The 13,791-nt window shown below is 48.0% G+C and overlaps 2 protein-coding genes across 2 annotated transcripts in view; both read left to right on the top strand.

The window, feature by feature from the left end:
* SYS1 (SYS1 golgi trafficking protein) overlaps positions 1–10,254 on the top strand; it is a 42,482-nt gene extending 32,228 nt beyond the window's left edge. Inside the window, exon 4 of the mRNA XM_041732905.1 lies at positions 10,123–10,254. Within this exon, the coding sequence (XP_041588839.1) occupies positions 10,123–10,129 (7 nt within the window). The 3' untranslated portion in view covers positions 10,130–10,254. The remainder of the gene's footprint in view (positions 1–10,122) is intronic.
* DBNDD2 (dysbindin domain containing 2) lies at positions 10,131–12,587 on the top strand. Its single transcript, XM_041732903.1, has 3 exons — positions 10,131–10,269; positions 10,468–10,605; positions 11,924–12,587. Exons 1-3 carry the CDS (start codon positions 10,131–10,133, stop codon positions 12,124–12,126), a joined length of 480 nt encoding a protein of 159 aa, XP_041588837.1. The 3' UTR covers positions 12,127–12,587.
* Positions 12,588–13,791: the final 1,204 nt, after the last annotated feature.

Here is a 13,791-nt window from a genome sequence, read left to right as displayed (position 1 = left end):
ATTACTGCTGGGCAGAGTTGGACATCTAGGCTGTACACTTGGCCTCCTTTACATTGGAGGAAGGGAGTGGTGCCTCATTATTGCTTGATGGAGATGGCAGTGCAGCTCCCCATGTGGCCTCCTCTGACACCATGGAAATGGGGAGGGATTCTTGGGGAAGGGTATTTGTTACTGCTGGTAGTGATGAAGCTCAGGCTCCCAGCCGGTTTCCTCTAACACCACCTGGAGGTGAAGCGACCTTTGTTACAAGGTGAACATTGAAGTCTGGCTTTCCCTCTGTCTTTGCTAGTAGAGGCTGGTCGTGGTTTTTTCTCTATTATTTTGCTGGAGGGGGACATTTAATGTCAAAAGATCTCTGTACTGCTAGGGTGCCTCTTTCTCAGTCAGAGAAAAGCCAGAAGACAGGCTTTTCATTGGGACAATTTTTATCTGTGCCTGTTTGGCATTTCCAGGTTACAGGCTTCTCCAGACCCTAGCAAAAAAGAAAACCTACTGGAGTTCCTGGTTGGTCTGCCTTCTTATATTTATTTGAGATATAAAAACATTAAAAGCTATATTTAGTGGGAGGGATGGAGAGGAATGCATCTACTCCATTTTGTTCAGGACCAAAAATCCTCTTTTTATTTTATACTCTCTTTATCCCTATACATCCAAACTGGAGACTTTTCTGGATATATTGTCCTTTTAAGAACTTGTGGGTCACTCTAAATCTTACTCAGAGCACTCTATTAGACAAGGGCCATGCCTACAATTTCTTTGAGATAAGCCCTTCTCTGCATTAGGCTTACGCTGAAATGGCTAAGGGACAACATCCCTAAGCTTTCTAGAATCCCTATTGTTTGATTCAGAGGATCTATGAGGCACACCTATGATTTCTTTGGAGATCTTTCATCTGAGTACTCTGAGGCATTGCCTTTAATCTTCCTGAGATATAAATTCAAGATTTTATAGTCATGTTCTCAGTTTCATTTTTTGAAAGATTTTATTTATTTATTTGAGAGAGAGAACACAAAGTAGGGGGAAGATAGAAGGAGAGGGAGAAGCAGACTCTCCTGCTGAGCAGGGAGCCCTGCTCAATCCCAGGACCCCAATTCCAGGACCCCGGATCATATCTGAGGGGAAGGCAGATGCTTAACCCACTGAGCCACCCAGACACCCCTCAGTTGCATTTTTGCACCATGCTGTTTTGGATGTTTTCAATGCCCTAGATTTAAGGTTTGCTAGGAAACCACTTCTTAATGTTACTATCATTTGCCATTTGGAGAGGCTGAGAATTTCTTACTGTGAAGTCCTGGTTTCTTCATACTTAACAGTGCTTCCTTTTAGCTCAGGGCTTCTCCATCTCGGCACTTACTGACACTCTGGACTAGATGATTCTTTGTGTGCGTGTGTGTGGAGGGGGGGCAATGGTGAGAGGGGTCTGTCTTGTGCACTAGGGGATATTTAGCAGTATTCCTGACCTCTACTAACTTGATGCCAATAGCAACCTCTCCAGTTTCAACAACCAAAAATGTCTCCAGACATTGCCAAATGTCCCTCCAGGAGGCAGCCTCCCTGTCACTAGGGAACTGCTGCTTTAGCTCCTCTCTCCTTGCTTGCATTTTACTGTCAGCAGCGAGGAGAGACCAGGTGGCACCTTACCACCTTGCTTGAAAACGTCCTTAGCTAGATCACCCAATTCATTACTGGCATACTCTCTCTGTTCCTCTTTTACTGGAGGCAAACAGGGCGGCTAACCTCTGTGTCATGACATAACGAGCTTCCTCTTACCCCAGTTTCCAATAGCATTTACCTACTTTCCCATTTGCCTTGGCTGGTGTCTTATCAAAGGACTGAGGCTTCTCTCAGCAGCTTTTCCAAGGCATTTCCACTACACTCCTCTCAGTTTGTTGCCAGTTCTAATGCCACTGCCATGCTTTAGAGCTGACAGACAAAGCAGCACTCTACCCCAGTACCAAAACCTCTATACGAGGTTTGTATTGCTTTATTGCAATACAAACTTAGCAGTTTGATACAAGAAGTATTTAGTATCTCAAAGGTTTTGGGCATCAGGAATGCTCTAGCTGAAATGGTTCTGCTTGGTCTTTCACAAGGTTGCAGGCAAGCTGCTGGCCAGGACTGTAGTCCTCTCAAGGTGCTACCAGGGCCAGTGGATCTGTTTCTCTGCTCACTCATGTGGTTGCTGGCAGGCCCTCTGTTCTTCCTAGCTGTTGGCTGGAATCTTCTGTTGCTTGCCACGTGGGCCTCTCTGCATGGCTGTTGACAACATAGTAGATTGCTTCCACCAGAATGAGGACACACACCCAAGATCCCAAGATGGAAGCTGTGGTCTTTTGTTTTTTTAATCCTAATTTTGGACATGGTCCACCATCATTTCTTACTGGTCACATAGAGTAACCCTGATACTGGGTATAGCAGAGGACTACATAAAGGTATGAATAAAGGAAAGGCACGGAGCCCTGGGGGCGGAGCCCTGGGGGCGGAGCCCTGGGGGCTATTTTGGTGGCTGGTGGCTGCATTTCAATATTATTCCATTTCTAATTTCCTTTTGGACCTTGTCTTTGACTCATGGGTTATTGTGAAGCGTTGTATTTTATTTCCAAGTATTGGGGGCATTTCCCAGGTATCTTTATTGGTTATATCTCAATTCTTGTATAGCCATATTAACATTTTGTATGATTTAGATTCTTTTACATTTGTTGAGGTTTGTTTTGTGGCCCAGAGTACAATGTATCTTGGTGAATGTTTTATGTGCAGTTGAAAAAGATGTTTACTCTGTTATTGTTGGTTAAAGTGTTAATAAAAGTGTCAGTTGGAACAAGTCAGTTGATAGTGTTCAGGATTTCTATATCCTTCCTTCTTTGTCCTACTTGTTTTATTGATTACTGGGGCAGCAGTATCAAATTCTCTAACTGAAATATAGATTTTTCTCTTTCTATTTTAGGTCTATTGGCTTTTACTTCATCTGTTTTTTAAAACTCTGTTATTAGATGTATTCACACTTATAATAGTTGAGTCTTCCTAGTGAATTGAACCTTTGATTGTTATGAATATCCCTCTTCATCACTGGCAACAGTCTTTTTAAAGTTTACATTTGTCTGGTATTAATTTTGCCACTCCAGTTTGCTTTGACTGTATGGTGTATCGCATACGTGCTCGCTTCTGCTCGCTTCAGCAGTACATACATTATAATTGGTGTATCTCATTCCATTCACTTACTTTTAACCCATATATTTTGTTATAGTTAAATTGGGTTTCTTGTAGACAGCACATTATTGCCTTTTGCTTTACTTCCTTTCCTGTTCTACTAGTCTTTTAATTGGTTGTCTTTTCATTGACAGTTGGATTAAAATCTTATATATTGCTATTTGTTTTATATTTTCCATCTTTTGAAAATCATTTTTTCCTTTTTCTTTCTTACTTTGGATTAAATTACATTTTTTTTTTTTCAGGGAAAAACATCAACCCATTGATCACCAAAAATAAGACAATAAGACTTTTTTTTTTTATTGGAGTTCAATTTGCCAACATATAGCATATCACCCAGTGCTCATCCCATCAAGTGCCCCACTCAGTGCCCGTCACCCAGTCACCCCCACCCCCCACCCACCTCCCTTTCCACCACCCCTTGTTCATTTCCCAGAGTTAGGAGTCTCTCATGTTCTGTCTCCCTCTCTGATATTTCCCACTCATTTTTTCTCCTTTCCCCTTTATTCCCTTTCACTATTTTTTATATTCCCCATTTGAATGAGACCATATAATGATTGTCCTCCGATTGACTTATTTCACTCAGCATAATACCCTCCAGTTCCATCCACCTCGAAGCAAATGGTATTTGTCGTTTCTAATGGCTGAGTAATATCCCATTGTATACATAGAACACATCTTCTTTCTCCATTCATCTTTTGATGGACACCGAGGCTCCTTCCACAGTTTGGCTATTGTGGACATTGCTGCTAGAAACATCGGGGTGCAGGTGTCCCGGCGTTTCACTGCATCTGTATCTTTGGGGTAAATCCCCAGCAGTGCAATTGCTGGGTGGTAGGGCAGATCTATTTTTAACTCTTTGAGGAACCTCCATACAGTTTTCCAGAGTGGCTGCACCAATTCACATTCTCACCAACAGTGCAAGAGGGTTCCCCTTTCTCCACATCCTCTCCAACATTTATTGTTTCCTGCCTTGTTAATTTTCCCCATTCTCACTGGTGTGAGGTGGTATCTCATTGTGGTTTTGATTTGTATTTCCCTGAAGGCAAGTGATGCGGAGCATTTTCTCATGTGCTTGTTGGCCAAGGACAATAAGACTTAATTGCATTTGATTGAAACAATTTATTACTCATTGCACACCAAACAACATGAACATCAGCATCGATGTGTGTTCGTTGGTTCCTTTGGCCCCAACTCCAACAACTGACATGGAGGTCCCAGATGCACAGCACATACAAAGTGGGTTTACACTTGGCTGGGGAACCAGTCCCAGAACTTTTACAGCAAGCAGTAAGCAAGCTTGACTTTGAGAAAGACACCATCTGATCTCTCAAGCTCTTTTAGTAATCAAAAATCCTGAGCAAGGGCCCAGGTGAAAGAGAAGTCAGATCCTTGCAATCTTGAGATAGTCAACAAGACACGTTGAACACAAAAGGCCCAGGGAGAATGTTTCCCAATATTTTTATTATCCCACTTTATCTCCACATTGGTTTGAATTATTTATACTTAAAAAAATTTTTTTAACGGTTGCCCTTGCATTTACAATATATATCTTCAATTAATTGGGGGTGCCTGGGTGGTTCACTCAGTTAAATGTCTGCCTTCAGCTCTAGTGCTTTGGTCATGATCCTAGGGTCCTGGGATCCAGCCCCTGCTCCTCAAAGAGCCTGCTTCTCCCACTCCCTCTGCCTGCTTCTCCTTGTCCCTCTACCTGCCACTTCCTCTGCTTGTGCTCATGTGCTCTCTCTTTCTCTGTCAAATAAATAAATAAAAATCTTTAAAAGTATATATAGGTATATGTATACATATACCTATATATATATATATATCTTCAATTAATTAAAGTCAACCTTCAAATAATGTTATATCACTTCTTATACAGCAGAGGATCCTTCGACAGTATATTTCCAATTACTTATCCCATCATTTTGACTATTGTTATCATTACACATTTTACTTTTATATATGCTAGCTATCCACAACATATTGCTACTTTTAAAAGTTGAAGTGTAGTGACATACAATTTTATATTAGTTTCAGATATACAACATAGCCACCCGACAATTATGCACATTACTAAATGCTCAACACAGTAAGTGTACTTACCATCTGTCATCACATAAAGCTTTTTTTTTTTTTTTTTTACATAAAGCTATTGACTATATATTCCCTGTGCTGCACTTTACATCCCCATGACTTCTAAAGCCAAAGAGTAGTGTATTGCAACTCTTTTGCTTTAGTCAGTTGTCTTTTAAGGTGATTAAAACCAAAAATGTTATATCTACCTTTATTCTGTCCATTTCTGGGGATCTTTACTTCTCTGTGTAGATCTTTTTGAGGCAGAAAGAATATGATACCAGAAAGAAATGTAGATCTGCATAATGAAACGAACTGTTTTTACCTGTCTGCATGGAGGCCTCGTCACAAGTGTGCCATTGCCTGCGTCCCATTTCTTCTTGAGGGCTCCTGGCCTCCTTTGGAATTCAGGTTAATTGGTTGCTCTCCAAACCTAGCTCTCTGATGGGTTTGACAAAAGTTGTAATTTTATAGACTACCTGACAATTTTTCAATATTGTTCTTAAATTTAAAAAAAAGCTCTTCCTAGCTTTCTGTGTCCTGGATGGAAGCCAGAAGTCTCAGCCATCTACTTTTCCATGGCTCCTTTCACTTCTTTTTGCCATCTGCTCTTGGGGATGCTGCCTGGGTCTTTCCCTTGGCCAATACCCTTCCAGCTTTGCCCCCTGAATTATATCTAGCTTAGATGCTCTTTCCTTTCTACCCCTTCATGTGACAACTATCTGGCAAAGAGAAGGGACGGAGGTTCCAGATCTGTCACCATATTAGGAACAGGTCAAAACAATCCATAGAGTTCAAAGTTCCTAGGGATAAGCCTGGAAAAGGGAGAAGTAGCTTTGGGAGCTGAGCTCTCATCCAACATACTCCTGAGTTGGCCTCATTCCCCTGTGCGAGGAAATGGGACCAAGTATCTACTTCATCCATTAATGAGGAATAAGAATCAAACTGACCAGACATTTCTTAGAAGTTGAAAACTGCAACAGGACGGAAGGGGAACAGCCTGGGAGCAGTGGTTACAAGCACAGTCTCTGAAAGCAGCCCATGTGGATGTGAATTCCATTGCTTATTTGCTGTATGGCCTCGGACAAGCCTCCTTACCTCTCTGTCTCTGAGTTTCTGTATCTGTAAAATGGAAATAATAATAGCTTACCTCACAAGGTTGTTAAGAGGATTAAAAGAGTTAATATAGGCAAAACACTAATAATAGCAACAGATATATAATAAGCCCTGTGGAAGTATTAACTATTAAGGTATACTTCCTATAATTTCAGAAATTCATGGAAGAAAGCACTATCCTCCCTTTCTCAGAACCCATTACAATCAAAACACCTACTGTTTATTGAGCATCTCCAAAGCGCCCATTCCTGTACTAAGCATTTTATATGAATTATCTCATAAGTGGTAGGGATTAATTATTCCTACCTAATAAGCAGGGAAATCAAGGAACAGAGAAATTAAGTATTTACACAGCTGGCTAGATGCAGAGCTAGGTTTGCAACCCAGGAGGGTCTGACCACCACACCCATGCTCTTAACCACTTGCCTCCCATGAACTAGTTTCCTTGGTTATAAAATAGTGGGAAAGCTGCTTGCTGTATTTCTCTCCTAGGGTTGTTTTGCGATCCCATTAACAAAAGAAGCAGCGCTTTGGGTATTTGTAGAGTACTGGTCCCCTGACAGGGAAACATGTGTCATGACTCCACTTTGTATATGCCCTTCCCCCCTCTTCTCTGCTTGTTGAACTCATTTTTTCAAGATTAGGCTCAGATATCAGCATCTAGATTTTATTCTAACAATGGAAGGATTCAAGTAGGGGGTGGTGTTTGGAACACAAACCCGCGTTTTGAAATGGTGGCTGACTTCGGTGTGTTGGGGGAGAGGGGGAGGGCGAGCGGGGATGGAGTGTAGCAGGGCCAGAGTGAGTTCAGGAAAACCAGATAGAAGGCTATACAACTGGAGGAGCCAAGGGAGAGATGGTGGTGGAAAAGGAGAGGAATGGTGGATTGAAGTTATTTAGGAAAGAGAATCGACAGGGAATGGAGGTGAATTTAGCGCAGCACAGGGAGGTGCCAAGGATGACTCCTAGTTCCTGGCTTGCTCGCAGATGTTTGTTGAGTGAATGAATGAATGACCCTATGGAATAAGTATTCCCGACAGACACTCCCAACCCCGTCCTGTTCCCGCTGCTTCTGGAGCTGCGAGCACGAAGGGATAGGTGGGAGGGAGGAGGAAAAGAGGGTACAGAATCTCAGTCCAGGAGCTGCCAGATTGGACACTTCTGGCGCTGGTCTGAGCAGGAGGCGCGGCGAGTGGGGCAAGAGATTCCTCGGTCCGCCGGCAGTTTGAGCCTCGCCCCTCCACCCCCGCCAACCTGGACGCGCAGCGCCCCTGTTCGCGCCCTGGAGAACTTGGCTCCCCGCCGGCGTCTCGGGGCGCGGCGCAGAGGCCCACCCCTGCGGCCCCGACCCGCCCCGTCCCGGCGCCCACCCCGCCCAGTGCGCTGGAAGGCTGGGCGGTGGCTCAGTCCGGTCCCGGAGCCAGAAACCCGGGCTGCCGGGTGAGTCCCGGGGTCAGGGGGCCCTCCGCCGCGGCGCACCTGCCCTGATGCGCGGCAGCGGGTCAGTGCCCTCCTCGCCCTGGCCGGTTCCCTTCCCCGCCTGCGCCTGCTCGCCCAGGGTGCGGGTGCGGGTGCGTTGCGCCGGGGCTGCCCGGGAGTCGCGAGCAGCAAGTGCGCCTGGGTGCAGAGCCCGCGTGTGAGCCCCCAGCCGGGCTGCGGCGCCCAGGGCGGCGCAGCAAGTGGATGTGAGCGTGCGGGGCCGAGCGCCCCGGCGGCTGGCGGAGGGACGAGCGCGGCCAGCTGCCGAGCGAGGATGCGCGCCGGGAACTTTTCGCCCGGCCTGCAAGTGCGAGCGGCCGCGCCCGAGGGGGCTCCCCGAGGCGGCCGGGAGGGAGGCGGGCGCGGGTGCCCGGCGCAGCCCCTCCCCCACTTCCGCCGCCCGACGCTTCCTCGTTCCCGGCTCCCAGGGCCTGGCGGTCCCGCGGGAGCCCCGGCGGCGCAGCCCCACCCCGGCCGGCGCGGCTCGCTCCCACGCCCCCGGTGCTGTCTCGCCGGAGCCGAGCGGTCGAGGCTGCGGGGGCGCAGGGCGCTGCAGGTAGGGGCTCGGCGCGGGGGCTCAGAGGCGGCGGGCGGGCCAGGGCCGGGGGCCGGCGGCACGAGTCGGACGCCCGCGGCCCTCGACCGCCTCCTCCCCCCACCGGCGGGCGCGCCCGGGCCCTTTTTAGGGAATTTTCTTGTTCCCGCGGACTCCAGGGCGGGTGGGGCGGAGACTGGCGGGGCGCGCTGCATTTCACGGCCACCCTCCTCCCCCCGGGCTCCCCGACCTCGTCTCCCTTATCCTAGCACCTTTGGTCGCGTAAACAACTCCCTTCCTCTCCCCAGACCCGGCTCCGCTGCCCCCTGGGGACAGCCGCTCAGGTCTCGGGAGATGGATGGGGTTAGGGAGAGGGGGCGTCCTGGCGTCCCCCGCCCGTGGGCGCCCCCACCCTCGATCTCTCCCTTCCCCGCTCCCCTCTCGGCGGCGGAGCAGACGGCCCCAGGGGCCCGGGGTATTTTTAGCGCCGTGACCTGGGCGGCAGCTCCGAGAGCCTTTCCCAGGAATCGGCGTCAGCGCCTCCCTGCCCCCGCTGCCAGCCGGCGGCCACCCAGTCTCCGCACACCGCCTTTGGCCCACTTGGGTTTGAGCCCCTCGAAGCCCGCAGCAGCGCCGGTGGAGCTGCCCAGGGTCTCCTGACACTTGAGTCCAGATGAAGCGCGGGAGGCAGGCTACGGAGGTTGACGAGCTGGTCCTCAAGCCTGATACTCCCTTGCCTCGGGTGATGGGCTCCTCCGCTGCCAGGAAGGAGATGGAGTGAATGCGAGTGGATGTTTAGGGCCTGGGCCGGCCCAGAGCTCTGGTGTTCTGGAAAGCTCTCAGCACCGGGGACCGCCTGGGGTGGGGGGTGGGGGACTGGACTGAATTGGACCCAAGACTCGCCGGCCCAGTTGCTACTCATTGACTATGGGGATATAAGGCTGAGATGTGTCAAAGAGGTGCTCAAAAAGAGCTGGGGAGTGCGAGAAGAGATGGTGGGGGGGCCTCTAAATAGCACACTCTCCCAGCTTTACATTTTACAGAGCACCTGAACCAACAGCTGCTGGGTTGTGTTTGAGGCTGGTAGGACTATTCAGTCATTTTCAGATGGGAAGGTTGAGGCTGGAAAGATGATTTCCTTAGGGGCAGAGCCAAGTCTGGAAGTCAGGTCTGCAACTTCAGAGCGGGGTTTGGAGGGGATGGTGGTGATGGGGTGTGTGGGGGAGAGGGAGTGCTTTAGTCTTTGTCTGGGTTTTGAAGGCTGGGCATGAACCAGAGTTGCAGCACTGGAGCAAGATAATCTTCCACCCTGAGATCCCCATCCCACTGTCTTCCATAGCCTTCTGAGGGGAGCCTGAGTCCATTAAAAGTGCCTTGCTCATTTGGACTAGACCAATCCCTGCAACTCCTCTCACAAGGGCATGATACTGAGACTTGGCTATTGGCTCTGTTCTCTGAATACAGAGGAGCTGCTTTTGCGGTGCCTGGAACCAGCATCCCCTTTGTGGGGACAGGGTCAGCCCTGCCTCTCAATGAGATGTGAAGTTTGTGGTAATGGATTCTGCGTCAAAGAAGAGAAGGAGGTAGCCCAGTCCAGAGGTGTCCAGGCTGTAACACTGGGATGCTGGCTACAGAGGGGTTCCCCAAGTTCAGGCCCCCATTGTAGTCCCTCTCAACTTCATAGCCATCCTTGCTCTTCTGTCTTCCAGGAGCTGACATGGACCCAAATCCTCGGGCAGCCCTGGAGCGCCAGCAGCTCCGCCTTCGGGAGCGGCAGAAATTCTTCGAGGAAATTTTACAGCCGGAGACAGAGTTTGTCTTCCCCCTGTCCCACCTGCATCTTGAGTCACAGAGACGTAAGCTCTGAGTTCTGGGGAGAGGGACTGGGGCAAGGGTGAGGGGTGGGTAAGTCATATAGGTCTTGAATCATGGGAGCCTCTTCCTCTTGTTTTTTGGGCCCTCAAAATGTCTATCTCTAGACCTGACACACATCTCTAACCATCCTAGGGGCCCTGGCTTATGTCCTCCTGACTTGCCCCCTTCTTGATCTGCAGCCCCCATAGGTAGTATCTCATCCATGGAAGTGAACGTGGATGCACTGGAACAGGTAGAACTTATTGACCTTGGAGACCAGGATGGAGCAGATGTGTTCTTGCCTTGTGAAGACCCTCCGCCAGCCTCCCAGACATCTGGTATGCCCCTTGGCTTTGGGGACTTGGGCACGAGTTAGCCAGAACTGGTGTCAGGCTCTGAAGTGAGGCTGCAAGGCAGGGCTGCGGAAGTATACATGTGGCGGCTGGAAGTGGGTGTTTCTACCAATGAAACAGCTGTCTGTTCTGATTTTAGGGAAGTTGACCCTAAGGGAAACTGGGTGACAGATCGCCAATCTAAAATTCTGGGAATGTCCCAATCTCTTAACCTTTGTTAATTTTGCCTTTTGTGAAATTAATGTAATTAATTCATATAATTGAAATAATATAAAATGTGGTTTTTGTATTAGATAAGCCATTTTAGTCATCTTCATATGAATATTTAGTCAACATGTTTTTTTTTTTTTTAAGGTTGCTAATACTGTGCTTAGTTACCTCAATCCCTAAAATGTCCTATTAGTGCAGGCAGTATTATCCTGGTTTTATCAAGGAGGAAATTAGACTCAGAAGTTGTTACATAGCCAGAAAGTGGAAGAGCTGGCTTCAAACCATGGCTTTCTTATTTCAAAGCCCATATACTTAGCTTATTAGATATTTTCTTATTTAAAGCTACTGCTATTTATTAATGGCCTACTGCATACCAGATATTTTTTTTTAAGATTTTATTTATTTATTCATGAGAGACACAGAGAGAGAGAGACAGAGACATAGGCGAGGAGAAGTAGGCTCCTTGCAAGGGAGCCTGATGTGGGACTCGATCCCGGGACTCCGGTTCATGCCCCAAGCTGAAGGCTGATGCTCAACCACCACCCAGGCGCCCCATACCAGACATTTTATAAGCAGTCCTTGATTTCATCTTCAAAACCCCTTCTGGAATGTAGGTGCATATCCCATTTTTAGAGAAGATTCGGCCCTTGAGGGGGAAAATGACTTGCCCAAAGCAACTCAGTAGCAAATAAGTGACATAGATAGATCTTGAACTCTTGAATTGATTGACCTGACTCCAGGGCCCGGACATGGTGTTGGGAAGTGGAAAGAACTGGAAGTCAGGAGACCTGGCTTTTTTTTTTTTTAATTTATTCATGAGAGACATGGAGAGAGGCAGAGACATAGGCAGAGGAAGAAGTAGGCTCCCCGTGGGGATCCCAATGTGGGACTGGATCCCAGGACTCCGGGATCACTCCCTGGGCAGAAGGCAGATGCGTAACCACTGAGTCAACCAGGCATCCTGAGACCTGGCTCTTTGTACACTAGCTCAGTTACTGGTCACTCCCCTACCCTTCTCTGGGCTTCAGCCTCTCCTGGCCAGAGGGTCTCTGAGAGTCCCCTGAAGCCCTGACCAACTCTTCTTTTGGGGCAGGGCTGGATGACCATCCAGAGGAGCTGAGCCTCCCAGTGCCTACGCCAGACAGGACTGCCTCCCGTACCTCCTCATCATCTTCCGATGACTCCACCAACCTGCACAGCCCAAATCCCAGCGATGGTGGAGCAGACACGCCCTTGGCACAATCTGATGAGGAGGACGGGGCTGATGGAGGGGCAGAGCCTGGAGCTTGCAGCTAGCGGTGGGCCTACATCTACAGACTGGCAGAGCTGGCTCTTCTCCACAGGAGACCCTAGGCCCACTTCAGAGAAGACCAGACTCTTTATTTGCAGTAGGCACCAGGGGGACAGAAGGACGGTGGGTTGGCGTACCTCTCTGGGAATTAACCCTCCTGCTTTCCTGCTAACCTTTTCCTGCTACAACCCTCCCACCAGTTTTTGGCTTACTCCTGAGGTAGGGCTTACAGGCGAGGAGATGGAAGGTGAGGTAGGATAAGATGCTGCTGCTTTTCTTAGCACCCTTCCCTCCCCCAGACTCTGCTGTAGTCTTCCAATAGAGGCTTCTAAACCCGTGTTTCTAAGTGGATGTGAACTCCTTAGCACTCCCCGTGCAGTGGTAGGTACTTTAGCCATCCTGCTCGCCTATGTCCTGTTTGGGAACAGGACACAGTATAAATAATAAACAAATAATCATATACCAACCATTCCCCTTCATGTGTTATACTGCAGAGGTCTCAGACCCATTATATCTGACCAACACTGTACCCCAGCCCCATCTCTTGTGTGCTCCCTCTCTTTAGAAAATAGTTCTTGAACATGTATGCTAGGCATTTGGGATACAGTTCTGAGTAAGACAGGCCATGTCCCTGCCTTCAGGAGTTTACTGTCTCTGGAAGAGAAAATCAAGTAAATGCCACGGTTCATGGTGTAATAAGTAGCATGATGAGCAACGATTCTGGTGTCAGAAAATAGCTCATCTAGCCACCGAAGAACTGATTTTTAAGCTGAGATCAGAGGCTGAGTAGGAGTTTGCCAAGTGGGGGCTGTAATCCAAGCAGAAAGAGCAGCTTGGGAAGATTTTATATGGAGAGAAATAGCTCTGAGGAACTGAGAAACATTCAGCTGGGCACAAGCATTGAATTGGAGAAGGAGAGGAAGGTGCAAGAAGGAAGAGTGACAGAGGTTAGTCATGAAAGACTTTGGAGCCTGTATCAAGTTTCAATTCGGCTGCTAGTAAAAGGGCAGAGACTTAAGATACAAATGTATTTCTTCGTATAAAAGAAGTCCAGGGCAATGTGGCTGCTCCAAAGTTATTAAACACCGGAGTCCTTTTTGGCTCTTTTTTGCTCAGCCATCCCAGCTACGTGCCTTGAATTCTCAGTGATAGCTGGTGTCTGAGATGGCCCTTGGAGCCCGGCCATCATGTCCTTGAAACTGGCAGAAAGTGGGAAAAGAAACTGAGGACGGGCAAAGCACAGCCTGCTATTTCCACGTTGGGAAGCATTCTTGGAAGCTCTAACAAGTGGCGTCCACTTTCATCTCATTGACCAGAGCTTGCTAACACAACAAATGTTTCACTTATAGATATTTCATAGACATGGGGACACAACATTATCTGGAAGAAAGAAAATTCTGGCCTTTGGAAAAACAATAACCTTTTCAAGTCACTGAATTACCAGTGCATCTGATTTCTGAACTACCTTTCAAACCTCTCAGAAGCACCGTGGCTACTGGAGAGGCCAGGATAGGCCTTTAGTAGGGCACACTGCTATCTTGATAAAATCAGGGTAATGTTTCTTCTTTTTTTTTTTTTTTTAATTTTTTAATTTATTTATGATAGTCACACACACAGAGAGAGAGAGGCAGAGACACAGGCAGAAGGAGAAGCAGGCTCCATGCACCAGG

Source organism: Vulpes lagopus, chromosome 18, assembly GCF_018345385.1.
Source record: "Vulpes lagopus strain Blue_001 chromosome 18, ASM1834538v1, whole genome shotgun sequence".
In the NCBI taxonomy this organism is placed as follows: domain Eukaryota; kingdom Metazoa; phylum Chordata; class Mammalia; order Carnivora; family Canidae; genus Vulpes; species Vulpes lagopus.
This window is presented reverse-complemented; position numbering and strand designations above follow the sequence as displayed.

What these genes read in the sequence shown, in the direction of transcription:
- DBNDD2 (XM_041732903.1), top strand. Translation starts at nt 10,131, where the DNA reads ATGGACCCAAATCCTCGGGCAGCCCTGGAGCGCCAGCAGCTCCGCCTT. An exon ending in GCATCTTGAGTCACAGAGAC is followed by an intron (nt 10,270 to 10,467) that starts GTAAGCTCTGAG and finishes CTTGATCTGCAG; the next exon opens with CCCCCATAGGTAGTATCTCA. An exon ending in GCCAGCCTCCCAGACATCTG is followed by an intron (nt 10,606 to 11,923) that starts GTATGCCCCTTG and finishes CTTTTGGGGCAG; the next exon opens with GGCTGGATGACCATCCAGAG.